We start from the raw sequence: 17,686 nt of genomic DNA on the forward strand, positions 1-17,686 counted from the left end.
ATTTAAGGGTGGATGCGGGGCTTTATAATTGTCGTCCATGTCCACGTGTTGTACATTTAATGCCGTACATAAGCGTTTATATAACTTAGCGATCTTTGTCATTTCTATATTTAATTACAATGAAAAATCTATACTATTATTATAACCAGACTTACTTTTCTTTTGAAAAAAAATCTATCTGGGACAAAATTTTAAGTCCTTAACAAGTGCCAGACCATGACTTAAGCATGTAATGTTCGCTTCTTAAACTTCTGCGCGCACTATAAAGATATACTTTATAATTGATTTATTAATTAAAGATAAAATTAGATTTTCCAAATTAAGAATTAAGCAATTTCAGCATTTGGATGGAATTATTATTACCAATTATGAAATGATTTTGCCCACGTTTATCTATTAATATATATACACGTACATGTGCAAGTCGCGAGCATTATCGATACACGTGAATTTCGGCGACAATTTTAAAACATCTGTATCTGATTAAAATTTTTAGTCGGTCAAGTTTGGTAAACAAATACAAAAGACATACACAAATATATATGTAGCCGATGGCAAATGTTATTGTGTTTGATGTACGAAGGACTGTCTTGAATACATCTATGTGTATTTTTTAAGTTGCATATATGCATTTTAAATTTGTTCTCTTTATAAGATATCCTCACTGTGAAACGATTTTTTTAAACAACACGTTCTCTGCAATGATTATTCCCACAATTTACGACAGCAACGTAAATGATGATACAGATGATGATGATGACACTGATGATGATGATGATAATAATAATAAAATAATAATAATAATGATGATAATGATGACGGCGACGACGACAATGATGATAAAGGTGATGATAATGCGACGCATGACATCCACATATACTTAAACATTCTGTAAACCTCGGGTGACTCCAATATCTCACCTCTACGCGCTACATCGACAGATTTAAAATGATTGGGATTTCGATGCTCTTGATTTCGAATAGAAAGGTTCATAATATATTCGGTAGAGGACAAGTTTTCATCAAGAAAAGTCAAAAGAACATTTCAATTTTTACATGATCAGGATAGAAATGATCGGTAGTAAAATTTGCTCGCGCCAACGAGATGCTTAAGTAATAATAATAATAATAATAATAATAATAATAATAATAATAATAATAATAATAATAATAATAATAATAATAATGATAAGAATAACAATAATGATAATAATAATTTAGTAATAATACTGGGCTCGGGCCCAACCGTTCCTCGGGACTATGCATGCGTTATAATACGGAAAAATGTGCGTTAACCCTTTATAGACTTTAATCGCACGAGCCAATTTAAGGATCCTCTTGTTTATATGAATGTTAACATTCGCAAAGAACGTGAATGAAGATAGAGTTATGTATCTTAAACCCAAAATCGTCCGCACAGCTATTTAAACATTTTACTCTAATTTTTGTAAGTCAATTTAGTGTTGCTTTGTCTACTGGAGCTTTATGTTTGACATCACTTTTGATATAATACATATGGTCTAGTTCTATATCAAAGAAGTGTAATATCAGATATAATTGTGATAACAACCATGACATTTTGTAAAGCAATTTGAGAGATAAAAAATATTTGTAATTTGATACGTGACTAGGAATAAAACTGAGTAGACTACTGTTGTAGCTTCCAAAAGGATATAACTATGTGTATGTGATAAATATATTGCAGCGTATTTTTTTTAAAAAAATGTGGTTTAATTGATTGATGTCAACTTTTTGACTGAACGATGGAAGCGCAAAAGGGCAATGCTCTTGATATGGGTGGAGAAAACACTGATTCCCCTGATATTAAGACACACGAATGTGCTGTTGTCGAGGTGCACGGAAAGTTTCAAATGTCAGAGAAAAGGATTTTGAAAAACTTGGTGGTGGTTAGCATTGCGTTTTTACTTTTGTTTACAGCGTTCCAGTCCTTACAAAATCTTCAAAGTAGTTTGAACAAGGAGGAAGGTCTTGGTACTATAAGTTTATCAGTGATTTATGCGGTAGGAATAATAGCGGGGATTTTCTTACCTCCACTTGCGATAAATATTCTAGGATGTAAGTGGACAATGGCGGCCAGCATTATTTGTTACACTGTCTTCATTGCAGCCAACCTCTACGCAGTATGGGCAACGATGATACCGGCTTCCATAATTATCGGTACGTGTGATCAGAACGTATATAAGTGTATCAACAGCATAGTAATAACATTTATTCAGCATTCAATTAAACAAGATTGCCTAAAACATCCGAACTTCTTCTCTTATACTTATAATGCAACTTGAATTATGTGATACATGATTAATTTGTACCTCAAGTACTTGCGCATATATACATGTATAAGAGTTTTTGTCTGAGTTATTGACCTTTCGTTTTGACCTATTAATGAAGTTTGTGTCGCCTGCTACACAGCATCTAAGACATGGTGCAAAGAAGCCACGACATATAGGGATCAATGCTCCGTCGTCTGCCTTCCGTCCGTCTGTCTGTCTGTCTGTTTTTCTGTCCATCCGTCACAAAACTGGCATAGAATTAGTATAGAATTTTGTCAGAGCTATTGCCCTTTAATGATTTTTTTAGAAGTTTGTCCGGACCATTTCTCGTACACTTCAATGTACATGTTATTTGAATGAAATTGTAGGGGATTAATCCGTACCTCAAGTATTGGCTCACATTTGAAGGGATTTTGGTTGAATGCTTGTTTGCTAAGTTATGACCCTTGGATTAAAAGGCGTATTGGCCCAGTAATGATTTTTGTGTCGCCTGCTACACACTAGCTACAACATGCTACAAAGTAGAAACAAACTGGCCAATCAACCCTTAATTGACATTACGCCGCCTGTCAATCAAGCTGGCAGGGGTCTTACAGATAAGCCAGTCGGCGATCGTTATCAGTTTCATGCTAAGATGTCTGCAAAATCCGCCATTTTCCTTAGACAAGCTATTTGTATAAGAGTATTAATATTGAAATTATTTTGATTATTTGTCAATTCAAAGCTATTAAGTCGGTATATCAAAGTTACCAACTATCATGACATATTGACAGATGGAGTCAGTTAGTCCATTTTACAAAAGAAATCAGTAACTTTGTATATGAAGATAATAAGTAATATAGCAGGTGCAAAAGCAGAGACATAGATATTATCTAGATGTTATCTTCATCTCTGACGAAAGTTAAAAATAGAGAGAAATAAAGAATTTCTAAATAATGTACAAAACAACAAAATTGAAAATGTTGCAGGCTCGGTTTGATTGATTTTGAATGGGGATCAGAGGTTATGAAGCCTGGCTATACCACAATGCATTAAAAAAGGAAAAAGTTTAAACAAATACTCTATTCCTTCCTTTATTACAATTATGTCTATTCATAATCACATACTACATTATAAGGTCTGATATGACATTTTTTGTTCCTATATAAAATAGTGTCAATAAAATGCTGCAGTAGAAAAAAGAATTAACTTGCAAATAAAATGAGAGAATATGCAATGAATATCTAATGTGAAATTATCCTGCCTAAATATTTCTATGAAAGCTCAATGAATTAAAATTAAATATTTAGATACATCTGCTTCAATAACATTATACCTAATCACGGTTTAAATTTAAAACCGAGGTCTCACCGTCTGGTGTATGCGAAACTTATTTTGAAGTGAATAACATTGCGTTATTGTGTTATTGATATAATTTTACTATTTATATGTTCCGCTACTTCAATTTTAACTATCTTTGAATTTGTAAACTAAAATGATATTTTGTCAGAAACATTTCCCTTGAAGTCAACGAGAAATATAACAAGATCTTTGCCAAATGTTTTATTTATAATTAATGCATGAATGAAGTTATTTGTTACTTTTTTAAATACCATAATATATTGAACTATCCAAGAAAAGCATTAAAATGTATATATGTATATATATATATATATATATATATTAATTTGTATAAGGTAAATTCATTAGTCACTTAAGTGGCATAATAGTTTCCTGTAAACGTCGGTACCGAGTTTTGTCTGAGGTTCTGAATGACCGGGCCACGTGAAACAGTTGGCGGAACAATCTTTTCTTTGGCGTAATGTCCATTGGCGATCATAAGGCGACACGTTTGATCCCTGATTGCTCATGTTTACTTTCGTCACCAAGTTGTCAAATTTATTCAGTTAAAGTCTATCCATGAGTAATGTTTGGAACTTTAACACGGTATCAAAAATAAACGGTTTTGAACAAAATTATAACATTTCTGGTGCATAATGGGCCTTTAACCAACACAAGAGCAGTACTATCTTTGTGTTTATTTAATTTTCACTTTTATGAGGACACATCTAACAAAAAGCACTCTAATCTTTAATACAGTATGATCAAAGAGAACATACATACTATTTGACACAATGATTACATACGGAAGAGTAGGTCAACTTTGTAGTTGCACCGCTTTTGACCAATTTATTTTTGCAAATGCTTACTTAGAAACACTAACCTATACTTTAATATTCACTATTAGGTCGTTATGTTTTATACAAATAAATATGTTGTGTTTTTATATAAGAAATGCTACCATTTGACTGATATGTTTCAAAGGTACGGGGGCAGCAACACTTTGGGCAGCGAAATGTACGTACTTGACAAATATTGGTTCCTGGTATGCTGAAAAAACTAATTCATCAAAAGAAGGAACTATAAGCGCATTCTTTGGAGTTTTCTTCATGATTTTTCAATCAAGTATGTTTTGAGAATATTTCTTTCAGGATACTTTATTCTATATTGGTATAGTAAATGATTTATTATATACTTATAAATAAATGAAATATTAAGAGATATCGATGAAATAAAATGCGTATTTTCATTTTTCGTATTTTCTCTCTAAAAAATTACATTTTACTGCAATCAAGCATATTTTCCGTATTTTTACTGCTGTCTTACCAGACTATTTTCTTCTAATCTCAGCCAAAATTAAATGGAAAAAACGTGTAAACATATTTTTACAAGCACAAGAAACATTTGAATTTTTTAGTTATTAGTGACAAAATATACTTAAAAGTTTGTAATTTTAAGAGAATATTTTGGTACGGACGGGATCGCTTACATATGTTATAAGTTCTTTTGGATATAATATTTAGGTCAGATCTGGGGAAATCTGATTTCTTCCACCGTGTTCAGTCAGAGGATTCCAGATAATTTAAATATCTCGGCTGAAGTACTGGCGAAATGTGGGGCTTCGTACTGTCCCTCTGATTATATTAACAATACGTACCTCGATAAACCAGCAATGTCAAAGGTTGTATAATCATTTTTATTGTTTTAACTTTATTAATCAAAGATACATGTATTTATATATTTTCATGATGTAAACATATAGATAACAGATAAGCATTGTTATTGTCGTTGTTGTTAGAATTGTTCTTATTAGGGTTATGTTCTTATACATATTTCAAAAGTAAATTTTAGCCGTCCTTTTTCTAAAATTAACTATTAACTATCCAATCCGAAATAGAAGTTATTGTTTTATTAATCTGCTTATGTCACTGTTCACTATTTACGGGAGCAAGTGTGTAAGCGGTCGGATAGCCGAGGGTCCCGGGTTCGAGTCCCGGTAAGGCTGCACATTTTCTCACCCAGTGACGCAGAAAAAGTGAATGCAAATACAAAGAAGACACTCATATTTATAAGATACACCCAACAAAGAAACTATTATCGTTGCATTATTATTTATTTTTCAAAAAGAAGATGCGATTTAACACAAAGCATATATAATTGTTATCTTATCTTGAAACAGGTTTATACAGTCTGTGGCATATACCTCGGCACTGCTTGCTTAGCTATATTAACAATCGCTATTTTCCTAGACAACATTCGCCATGAAACAGACGGACGCGAGATGAGCACGAAACAACTGCTTGGAGCAATTGCACGACATTTCTATAATTCTAAGTATCAAAAGTTACTGATACCTCTGACCGTATACAGTGGCATTGAACAAGCTTTTATTGCAGGAGACTATACCAGGGTATGTTAACAAACTTCGTGATATTCTTCAGTCCATAGGTTATGCATCAAAACTACGTATATTAAAATTAAATACTCAAGAAAGGAGATAATGTAAAAAGAATCTTTGGCATTGCTTCATCAACAGTTGAAGGACTTGAATGTTTTCTACAACATGCGTTCGAGCAGGCCTTATGTTGAAATCATGTATGCATCCGGTAAGTTATTGTATGAAAAAGCTGTCCAAATCAACAATAATATATATTCAATTGTAGTAAAGAATTTGCAACTTTATTTATACATGTACCGGACTCGTCACTTGCATGAGTTTTTATATCTATATATAGTCGTACATCAGCTGCACTATCGGTGTATGGAATGTCGGATATGTGATGATAACTTACGGAGTGGCTGATGCAGCTTGCTCATTGATAATAGGCCGGCTGGTAAAATACTTCGGATTCCTACCATGGTTCATTCTAGGTAAAACCCATTAACTGTTTAACAAACTAAATTTGATAAAGATACACACTGTGTTGTTAGTGTAACCGTAAACTTCGGTAATGCAATAAGGTTTAAATGAACCATCAATTTTTAATGTCATTACGCATTTGATGCAAAAACTTTCACACTGGCGTTAATAGAAACATGTTTTTGAACTGTCACGTAAATAATTATATGTTTACTTTCTTTCCTAGCATACTTGATAATAATGATTGATAAGCATTTTGAATTAAAACATAAATTTGAACACGCCAAATGCTTTTCTATTTATGTGTTTTAATAAATAAATAAATAAATAAATAAATAAATAAACGAGGAATCAACGTGTACTACTGGACAGTTTCATGCTTATAGCAATCATAAGGTACAGATCTCCAGTACTACATAAAACATAAAACTTTGATTCCTTTATCGTTTATTTATTCTTGCTCAGGTTTGCCATTGAGCACGGTGCCTTTGGTTCTTGCTCCCACTTGTTTTTGTCACTATGTGTTTTCATATAATTAAAGTGGATTATATTTATAGTTTATAATGCTTCTTGAGTTCTTGCAACAATAGATTTGTTGACCAATGCTGTTTTTTGTTGTATTTTCTCTAAATTACCAAATTTATTCCTTGTATTTCTTAATATAAACGCAACCAAAGGAAATTATCTTTTTTTCTGTTGATGTTTTAAGCATTCATTTTACACGGCGGTACAATAATAACATTGTTGGTGTGGCAACCAGATCCTGAACATCCCGGAATATTCTACTTGTTTGCGATATTGTGGGGTATAGGCGACGCTGTGATACAGACTCTTGTCAACGGTAAATATAATAATTTATTTCACACCTTAAAAAGGAACCAATGAATTCCAAGCGTTTGCAACACGTGATATCCCAATAGAAATCATTACTGTCTTCAGTCCTATCAAGTTAGCCTCGTTTTCAGTTTCTTTTCCCAAAAGTCCATATTAAATCACTATTGTACTTCAACTAGCCGTGTTTTTTTTTATTTTCAGAGTCCTTAAAATGCATGTTAAATCCATATTAGAGTTAATGTAAAGTAAAGAGATCATTTTACATGGTCTAGTCCAAATCTAATTCTACTGGATTCATATACAGCTGCATAAGCTGTTTCTTGTTCAACCAAGTTTATTTACCGTATAATAATATCGGTATTAAATGTAGTTACCGTGGGTTCGGACGAAGGATATATGTCAAAGGCTGTCATTTCAAATATGTATCAAAACATTATGTCAATAATTCGTATTTTATGTCTAATATTTCAGCTCTGTACGGTCACTTGTTCACACACAATCCCGAGTCAGCATTTGCTAGTTATCGCCTATGCGAGTCGGCAGGCTTTATCATCGCTTTCGGTTACAGCAGCTATATTTGTACTTACATCAAGATCTACATCAGTCTTATCTTTATTATAGTCGGAGCAGTATTGTATGGTGTTGTGGAAATGTTACAGAGAAAACAAAAGCGAACTGTAATTGGCAGTACAAGTTAATTAGAGGACTCTCCTTGATGAAACATAATGGTAGTTTTCTACTACCAACTTATTATTTACATTGCGGAAGTCAAACATACAACATTGAGGGACAAACATTTTAAATGATGCTACGGACGAAACTCATTTATTAACTATCAATATTTCTCTTTATCGTTACGATTAATCATTATAACAATATATTTTCATTATTTTATCTTCTATATCTTCTATATTCTATTTTCTATAACTTTTCTCTCTCCCTTTTTGACACATAAGTATAAAAACAATATTGGTAATAGATACAGTTAAAACGGACAATGAAACGTGCAATTCATTTATATTACTATGAGCAATCCAAGAATTTCATCTTAGAATATAGCGTTTTTCAAATTAAGAATCAAATATTTCTTCTTTTTTTGGGACAAAATAATGTTTCTTGTCAAAAGTGTCTTTATACACATTATTGTGTTAGATAGCTCCCTAAGCAATTAACGTGATTATACTAGCATTACTTCACAAGAGAGTAAGCGGTAGTGAAACATGCAACCGGTGCTCAGGAGAGTCTGTGTAAGAGTGAACCTAGAAATTCCCACCAGTTATGCAAAATACACCGGAACTTTTAAATTATAATGAATTTAAAGTATAGTAACACAAACAAAGTTTTGTTTATATTTTAACCATTTTGCTACATGAACATTTAATGGTCCAATGTTAGATGACTATCGTGACCATCCCAGCAGTGAGCCATGCCGTCACACGACACCATGACGTAGTCTCCATTACTGTTCATCTTGATATCAATGCTGTGCTGGTGACCGTTATCAATGCTTGTAAGTAGACCTTTGACAACCTGACCTTTCTTCATGTCTTCAATGTCATACTCGTGAATAAGGATGGTGTGCTCGTGGAGTCCAGGAGGATCACGTGTGGTAGGTGAGACCTGACAATAAATACGGTAAAAGAGGTCTGGATCTCGCGATAGAATGATAACGAACATAGATAATTGATAACACAGATTTGATATTGTATTAACATTCTATGTGTTGTATAAACTCCCTAGAAATTTGCAACTTGATTATAAGTACACATGTTTAAATCATTTAAATTTTTTCATTTTTATTTCATTTAAACATAGTATATCAGCTCTTATATTTGCATTTCTAAGGTTTTATTTTCTCAAATTGACCCATGTCAAACTAAAACCAGTACATGTGTATTTGTTTGTAGTTTCAAAATGATGGATAAGTTGAATGCATTTAAACAAACTTGGTTCGATGCAAATAGAAAACCTACCTTTAGAACATGTTCTTGCTCGAGGAAAAGGGTGTTTGCTTTCGAGACTGTTGTTGGTATTTCTTCGAATAAGGCAGAGTACGTTGGCATTCTCATCACCATATCCTGAAATGGTTAAGTAACGTTGCAGAAAATTATATCTATGAAAAGCAACATATTAAAATTCGAGAACGAACGGGGTTTATTTTAAATTATATTTTAGTACATCTTAAAAACGTAGAGTTATATTCTGTCATTTTAGACGGTATAATGTTCATATTTCATGAGTGAACACCCCTCTAGCATCTTCAAAGTTTTATTTTCTTTACACATGTATCATGATATTTCAAAGTATGAAGTTCTATCATGATATTTCAAACTATAAAGTATTATTTACCTTAAGAGCATCAAGTTCCTTTCTTGTATCCTGACCATCAGAGTGAAGTGGCATTATCGGGTAGCGGGTTCTTACTTTACCAACTCCTCCACCAATAGATGGAAGAACGATACGGTTACCGGACGCAACTGTCTTACGAACTACACCATTTCTATCCAGCACTCCGACGGATCCTAGAATTGACATTATTCTGTTTATTCTTGTTCCTTTATTTCACTGTTCGACAAGACAACGTTTTACAAAAAAGAATCTTATTGGTATGTATTAACATCTTTCTTTCTCAGCGGAATTTATTTCCTTTATTTATATGATGAAATCAAACTTTAAATTATCAAACCTTTAGCTGTATCGGCTCGGTCGGATCCAACTGCCTTAGTTGTTGAGAAGAATTCGACTGGTGTTCTGTAAAAAGCCTTGCCATGGGTACCATTAAATGCCTTGTCTACTGTGAAACCACCATTACGTGTACCATTTGGACCATGTACGACACTGGCAATTGCTGGACCTCTTGATGACTCTAAAAGAAATATTATTAAATTCAATTTCTATAATTAGTAATCCAAAGATACATGGATATCTTATACTCCCATGAAAACAACCAACAAACAAATTAAATCTTAAAGTAATAAATACATATATACTAGGAATTTAAACCATTATACTGTGAATTCACTTAATTTCGTGGGCATGAAATTTCGTGGTTTTGTCACAAAGAACATTTCGGGGATTCTTAAATTCTGTTTATTTTTCAAAAAATGTAAAATGTAAAAATTGTGATGCAAAATATCTGACAGTAGACGAAATGAAATGTTTTGCATATTAAATTCGTGGGTTAATCTATCAACGAAAACAAACCACGAACATTAGTGCTCCACAAATAAAACTGATTTTGCGGTTTCATACCGACGTGATGCAGGTTGTAAGGGTTCCATTTTAGCAGCGGTGTCATGTACACGATCTCGAGTGGTACCGCCCATGTGTATCTCTCTTTCACCGTTTTACAAACCTCGTGTCTGTTGTGACCGTGTCCCGTTGTATGACAAGTCGTTACAGCTAGCCCAGAAATCTTTGGGTTTGTTGTCTGAAAGATAAATTAATAACATTTTACTATCATAATAACTTAAACGATTTATCGTTGAACTTCTCCTTTTCAATACTTTTTTAAATAAAACACAAATATTCAGTAGAAAAGGTGATGTTTTTCTTATGTCTTTTTATGTTATATGTCAATTTAGATAAGTACAGATAAGTGGTGATAAATAAAACATGTAAACTGGAAATATTATGATGCGAGGAAAACAATAAAAGCCACCTTTATAATGAAAATATCACTCATTTAAAACTCAATATAAATACAATTTTCGCAGTGATATTCGGAAGCGACATTTACATCTTAAATATCATTCAGTCCGAACATAGACACCAAATGACCTATCAATTTGATATGCACAATTACATTATTGTCTGTCATTTACTACTTTACTACTTTACTTTATATCAAAATAGCTACTTTTGATTAGGTTGACATTTGGTTCAACTCTTCAAAAATATATGATCTTAATATGTACATGGGAAATATATCTAGTATGGTACGAAGCGAATATTATCTGTATGTTCAAAGTCATTTTTGGGCAATTTAATTCTGAATGGTATGCACGTCACTCTTGACTTTTCATATTCATTATAGAGTGGATATAACATGAATATAGATGATCTTTAATCTGAAATAAAACTTCGACTCTAAATTCTGCGACCGATTTGTACTTAGGTGGTGCATCATGTTCTGCTGAGACTATGTTCACTATTGAAGTTGTCCTATGTTTTAATCACAGTTCATTAAATGCAAATATTCAAGACATGCGTGTTGAACTTGAAGTATATTAAGATAAGGTTAACTTTACATGTACATTATAAGATTACACATATAAAACATTTAATACTTTTCATTACATATTTCAAAAAAAGTCTCCACAAAAACATTGACTTGTGGTCATAGGTTGTGAGATTTGTAAAAAGGAAGCTTTCTAACATACCTGAGCAGCAAACATGTTCGGGTCAGAGAAACCTCTATGTACAACTTTGTTGCCCATAGCATCCTTTTCTACCACTTTGTAATATCTGAATGATAATAAATACTACAATATCATTGTCTTTATAAACATATCACTTATATAACAAGGTTCTGTATAATATCCAATTGTCAACGAATAGATGTTGAATAGAGAGTAAAAGCTGCACGCCTACAGATGAGCAAATAATATTTCAAGAAAATCAATATTTAGAAAAATGTACTAAAATTTTTAGAAAGGTAAAAATATTGAAGATCCAAGTTATATTTTACATGTTATGTGCGGTTTAAGACTGATTTTGAAGTATTTAATCACCTTATTTAAACTGCGTTACTAACGCAGTATGGGCTGTTTGTGGACCACTTTTTGGTATTTTTCTTGGATTGTAAGTGCCGATTGCAATATGTAAATTCTTTTTTTGTTCACCTCACAATATTTTACCTTTGAATACATTTCAAAAATTTTCATGAAAATTCACATGAATCTGGAGGTGTGCTGCTTTAATGTCTCTTTCTTTCGTAGAAACATCTGCATATTTAAAGCACATTTACACATGACGAACTTTTTATTAAGGTCCGATGTCTATAAATAATAGACAAAAGTCCTAAACAAATGTGTTGTGTTGTGCATGTCGCCCTGATATAAGTCACACATATTAAAAATTGGACATCTTCAACATAACGATAAAGCGATGACACGAAAAGACGACACTCCGGGACGGAGTTTCTAGACGATGAACCAGAGCAAGCACAAGGTAAAGCGATTAAACGTGAGACCAAATGAGCGCAAAAAATGCAAAAGCGACGGCACGGTGCTAGGGCACACTATTTTATGCGTCTTACTGAGGTGGATGAGAGGTCATCGATGGGATGAAACGATGACCCAAACGGAACGCCGTAGTTAAGCATTTTTTTGTCTTTGATAAGACTAATGATCCCTAATAAATGGGTAAATAATGACGTAGACGCTGTCGCCTTCTATACAGCTTTTAGTATATTTGTCACGTGAAAGGGTGTTTTCAAATGTGACGTCATAGAGAAAATGCATATATGGCGGATTAGGGTGTCAATTATTATCTTTAATGTACTGTTTTTATGCCAGAACAAGTCAGTTGTGTAAGCATTGGGATATATAGCATCACGATAGTCCTCAATTAGGTTCTGATAATGGTCTTATAATGAACAAACAATTGCATACACTGTCATATTTTGACAGCATTCGAATTTAGTTTTTCTTTTTGTAAGATGACGAAATCACAAACGGACAGTTACGTTTACATACACACATTATTTTCATACTCAATAGCATTTCCAAAACTCAAGCTCATAATGACACACCATTTATTCTGTTTTATTTTTCATAAATAACTACTTTACCTGTTGTATTGAGCGGTGTTAACTTTCACCATAGGTTCTGTGGTCGAGTGAATATCATACAACGTAAGTCCAAGAGCATCATCTGTAATCACAGCTCCATAGTTGTCCTTGCCAGGAATTTGGTACATCAAGTCATCTAGGAGACCCCAGTGATAACTCCTGTAGTGTTTTTTATAAGCAACATATTATACTAATGCTTTAATTAGTTAAACAATACAGATACATTTTTGTGAAGGTTAAAATAATCAGGATATATTGGTATAATAATTAAATAACATGAATATATCATATTGTATTCTAGACCGTCGTTGTAATGTTTTGCAAGGTTTTTACCTAGTTTAATTTTCATTGTGAAAAAAATGAATATTTTTTCATACGGTCCTATATAAACAAATCTAAAATGATTTTATTATAAGGTATACAGTCAGTAGTTGTAAACACCAAACAAAATCAATATTTGTGCAGTAACGTGCAAATATAGACAATTTGATTGCCTTAAAATTCACATCATAAATAAACACAATATTATTAATACACAAATGTTTGTTCTGGTGGTTGTATGAAATAAAAAAGTTAAAACCCAACCTTTCATGTACTGGTCTATGGTTCCTTGGTAACCTTTCCGCAAGAGTAAACCTTGCAACACGAGTTTCATTAACCCTGTCTAGTGGCATTTTACGCTGCATTCTGGTAAACAAAATAAAATCATAAAAATGTATTTTTACGCTAAATTATATCCATGCAATTTAACTGAACTTGAAAAAGCATGATTTATCGTTTTAGTAGCTACAGTAATATAGATCTATAGCACATCGTTTGATACTTCATAGACTGCCTAATCTGGACTCTTTTTAATGTGAATTGAGGAACGCCATATGAGAAATCTTATTTCCATTTGCGCTCGGAGTCACAACTTTGTGAATGGGAGTCCAGTATTTTAATTATTTACTTTTTTTGTCTCCATAGTTTTTTTTTGCAATCATTCAATAGCCAAAAGCCTTTCAAAGAACACATTTAATTGTCACATTTGAATCAGAATGATTTACTATGAAAGAATGATACACATTCGTACAAATGAAAATATTCAGAAAGAAAAGAATATATTTTAATTTGTGCATCAAATACCTTATTGAAACATCGTCTTCAAGTTTGAATACTGCTGTTGGTAGATCATCTTTCAAGGGATGGCACGCGATTCTGTAAAATAGTAAATGTTCTATAACACCTGATGTGCCTCTAAACGGACATTAGTAATAAACGCATGATAACCTATCATATACCAATTTCATTATCATATATATTTAAGCACACTGTATTTATATAGAAAGTACACTATTATCTAAAAGTGTTTTTTTTTCTTCAAATTGTGCTTTATTTGCGTGTATATTATATTGATGAGTAATTTCCTCACCACTTTACTACTTTATGTTTTAACAAGTAGATTTACCATCTTTATTCAAGATATTTCTCACGAAAAAGAGCTTTAAAATTATTAATGAATCCCTAGAGTATCTACTTCTAGTATGAAATGAAAATGGTTAAATATTTATTCAGTTCTGTTTAAACATATGAGCAGCGTCACGAGAAAACCAACATAATGGGTGTGCGACCATTATGTTGGTTTTGTCGTGACGCGGCTCATATATTTAATTAAACCTTTACCCGATGTATGTAAGCCCTACTTTGAGTTTAGAACAGTCAAAAGTATTCCAATATCAAAATATAAAATTGAGCAACCAACAGCATAGAGTCTGGTCGAACTGCACAGATGTTTAGACTGACCTGGTTGTATACGTGTGGTTAAAGTCTAATCGCTGTTGGTTCCAAAGTGTCGAGAGTTAAACAAGTTTATCACTAACCTGTAGTTCCATTGAGCATATTCAGGTGTTCCGTTTACAACATTCATAATTGTTGTTGGCAGGTAGGCAAAATTTTCCAGATTGCTCTTGCCACCAGAGTAGGAAGTGAATCGGACCTTTATGATGAAACATCAAAACCTTATCAACAATCTATTAATTGCGTCAGTTTGAAAATAAACCCCACCATTTTATGTCTAAATCATAATTATTATCCAGACTGTAACTTGTATGTATTTAAAATAAGACAAATTCTATCCTTGTGATAAACTATAAATTAGCTTAAAAGCACTTGCTTACATCGATTTTTTAATTTAAATGCCTTTTTATATCTAAATCACATAAACTGTTTGTCTAAAAGTGCCACAGAATATTTATTTTGATAAAGATAATAAATAAATTTTCAGATTGCATCAAAGTATTATTCAAGGGAAGAAACTGTTATGCATCCAGGTAGATGAAAACCGTTTTCTTTCCCTTTAACAGAAAGAGAAGCATATTGGAATTTTCATGGATGCCAATTTTAAATGTATTGTCGTATCGTATAGCTTATGGCATGAATACAGACAACAGTTAGGGGATAGGCTCTCATATCATCTTGCACGACCTTACGGTTTTTTTTCTGTGAATTTAATTCGCATTAAACTCTAAATTACACAATATTCACAATGGCTATTATATCGTAATTTGTTAAAAATACACTGTGGTATATCCATTCAACTTTTCAGATACAATATTTTTAAAAACATTTAAAAAATTATTTAATTTTTACACCCAAACAAAGCGAAACCCCTTGCCTGGAGATAAAACCCAACTGGAACGAAATCAATAAAATCCCTTCACGGGAAAGGGGTTCTTTTTATTTTAGTTTGCAAAGTAAGCCACCCCAGTAAGCCCAAATACTGGTTTAAAATTTTTCCCTGAGTCACGGAGGGAAATGTCCAAATTCTTGAACGTTTTATGATAAAAAAGGGAAATAAAATTTTATTCTTTTTCATTGAAAAACCGGGGAAAAGATACAAAATGAATCAATAACTTATTTAGTGTCATCATTTACTTTCATACAATTTCTTGTCTTCTATACAGCTACTATCAAATGCTATTCCATTATACATTCGGAATTCAAATAACATGCATTTTACGGGAAAGAATTTACAGCTCAATATATACAAATTAAAAAAATAGAACAGTAGCAGAAGTACACAGTAACCTTTGAACCATTCTTGCATTTCAGTTATCTGTTCGGCGATAGTTTTCTTGGCAAGAACCTGTGGTGGTACATCAGGGTATGGTATATCTACTACTTTGTTATATGTCGTGTCATTTTTTACAGGCATGCGCAGTCTGTAGTCGTTATGTCTTGTTCGGAATTCTACACCATTGAGAACAAAATTTAATTCTCCCATACCAACAGTTCTGCAAAATACCCCAGATTTTTAGTCTGATTTATTTTCATTTTCACATACATGTTTTTCCTTTTTGTCGATGCCCCGATTTATCTGTCTTTGACAAAGCTTTTAACTTTAAAAACAAGTTACTATTTCTTTATGTAAAAAGAATGATGGAGTTCAAGTTTATATATGATTAATTAATGTTGCTTAAATAGGGCGAAGACATACTTACGATAAATATAAGACAATTCTATTTTAACAAACCTGCTGTTACTAGCATGCTCATGGATACCGGCTACACCATTACCTATGTAATTAGCAGTGTAGTATGGTTTTGGGCCGTTGACATTGTTTCTGACCTAAAACGAGAACAGATAAATCACAATGTGGATAGTAAATGAAAATGATAGGTAACCAAAAATATACAATATTTCTTGCATATTTTTTAAAAAACAATTTTCATTTTTTTGTCAGGTATCATATTATAAACAATCCTAGAAATATGATAATTGATGTCCTTTATTCGTGTATAAAACTAATTTTCATACTTAAATCATTTAATAATTATGTCAAAACCAAAAAAGGCAATTTCAAATAATAATATGATTTATTAGAGCTAGCAGACACGTAAACAACGATAAGTCAAATACAAATTACAAATTGAAATTATGTATCAGTGTTATGCAGGACTACACATAAACACTATACAACATCAATGAAAATAAATGTTATTTAATCAAAGATAGAATGAACTATTCATGAGAAATACAGAATGAATAGGAACAAAACCGCTTTAACAAATGATAGAATATATAAGCGGAAATAATTAAAAATGAAACATAAACAGATTAAAAACATGCAATACAGAACTAAACAAGCTAAACAATAAAGAACACAAAAAGGGCGGGAGGGAGTGGCAAATTTGAAGAAAACAACCGACTGGAAACGTGTCTTGACAAAAACTGTAACTAAAAGGCGCCAAAACCTAACTTAAATACAGTTTGGCGTAATGATACAAAAGTGACCCTTGACCTAACTGGTGAAGTAACCAATCAAAAAGGTTGTTTATTGATATACAACAAATGAAATGGAGTAATAGTACAAAAATGACCTCTGACCTATATAAAGAACAACCAATGAGAAAGGCTGTTTTATCCATAATTAAAAGATTTTATTGTAAACAAAATGCTTCAAATTAACACCAATTGTTTCTTTAAACCAATATCTTACTCCAAGTCAATTAGTAACGCTACAAAACATTCCTTAAGTAAGTTTTATTTAGCAGCCCCAAGGGTTTTACCCGGTAGTAAATTCTCTAAAACCCCAAACAGTAAAAGCTAT

The 17,686-nt window shown here is 32.3% G+C and overlaps 3 protein-coding genes across 3 annotated transcripts; 1 reads left to right on the plus strand and 2 right to left on the minus strand.

The window, feature by feature from the left end:
- The first annotated feature begins 1,407 nt into the window (after positions 1-1,407).
- Positions 1,408-8,110, plus strand: LOC132734826 (protein unc-93 homolog A-like). The gene is made up of 7 exons (XM_060721679.1): positions 1,408-2,177; positions 4,595-4,735; positions 5,134-5,291; positions 5,790-6,020; positions 6,346-6,481; positions 7,180-7,311; positions 7,776-8,110. Exons 1-7 carry the CDS (start codon positions 1,763-1,765, stop codon positions 8,000-8,002), a joined length of 1,440 nt encoding a protein of 479 aa, XP_060577662.1. The 5' UTR covers positions 1,408-1,762; the 3' UTR covers positions 8,003-8,110.
- A 529-nt stretch (positions 8,111-8,639) lies between these two features.
- Positions 8,640-15,116, minus strand: LOC132734827 (uncharacterized). The gene is made up of 10 exons (XM_060721680.1): positions 14,958-15,116; positions 14,224-14,295; positions 13,684-13,785; positions 13,099-13,257; positions 11,687-11,771; positions 10,557-10,734; positions 9,991-10,170; positions 9,654-9,826; positions 9,278-9,382; positions 8,640-8,924 (listed from the first exon to the last, which is right to left on the minus strand). Exons 1-10 carry the CDS (start codon positions 15,002-15,004, stop codon positions 8,682-8,684), a joined length of 1,344 nt encoding a protein of 447 aa, XP_060577663.1. The 5' UTR covers positions 15,005-15,116; the 3' UTR covers positions 8,640-8,681.
- Positions 15,117-15,973: 857 nt separating this feature from the next.
- On the minus strand, positions 15,974-17,504 carry LOC132734817 (uncharacterized). The gene is made up of 3 exons (XM_060721670.1): positions 17,448-17,504; positions 16,610-16,704; positions 15,974-16,370 (listed from the first exon to the last, which is right to left on the minus strand). Exons 1-3 carry the CDS (start codon positions 17,502-17,504, stop codon positions 16,004-16,006), a joined length of 519 nt encoding a protein of 172 aa, XP_060577653.1. The 3' UTR covers positions 15,974-16,003.
- Between the last annotated feature and the right edge of the window lie 182 nt (positions 17,505-17,686).

The sequence above is a fragment of the Ruditapes philippinarum genome, unplaced genomic scaffold, assembly GCF_026571515.1.
Source record: "Ruditapes philippinarum isolate M1 unplaced genomic scaffold, ASM2657151v2 ctg39_1_1_1_1, whole genome shotgun sequence".
Lineage (NCBI taxonomy): Eukaryota > Metazoa > Mollusca > Bivalvia > Venerida > Veneridae > Ruditapes > Ruditapes philippinarum.

Coding starts and splice junctions, on each gene's coding strand:
- LOC132734826 (XM_060721679.1), top strand. CDS start 1,763: ATGGAAGCGCAAAAGGGCAATGCTCTTGATATGGGTGGAGAAAACACT. Junction 5,292..5,789: donor ATAAACCAGCAATGTCAAAG/GTTGTATAATCA, acceptor ATCTTGAAACAG/GTTTATACAGTCTGTGGCAT. Junction 6,021..6,345: donor TTGCAGGAGACTATACCAGG/GTATGTTAACAA, acceptor ATCTATATATAG/TCGTACATCAGCTGCACTAT.
- LOC132734827 (XM_060721680.1), bottom strand. CDS start 15,004: ATGAATGTTGTAAACGGAACACCTGAATATGCTCAATGGAACTACAG. Junction 14,296..14,957: donor TATGCTCAATGGAACTACAG/GTTAGTGATAAA, acceptor ACTATTTTACAG/AATCGCGTGCCATCCCTTGA. Junction 10,171..10,556: donor TTACAACCTGCATCACGTCG/GTATGAAACCGC, acceptor TATTTCTTTTAG/AGTCATCAAGAGGTCCAGCA.
- LOC132734817 (XM_060721670.1), bottom strand. CDS start 17,504: ATGGATAAAACAGCCTTTCTCATTGGTTGTTCTTTATATAGGTCAGAG. Junction 16,705..17,447: donor ATAGGTCAGAGGTCATTTTT/GTACTATTACTC, acceptor TTCTCGTTTTAG/GTCAGAAACAATGTCAACGG. Junction 16,371..16,609: donor GAGCATGCTAGTAACAGCAG/GTTTGTTAAAAT, acceptor GGTATTTTGCAG/AACTGTTGGTATGGGAGAAT.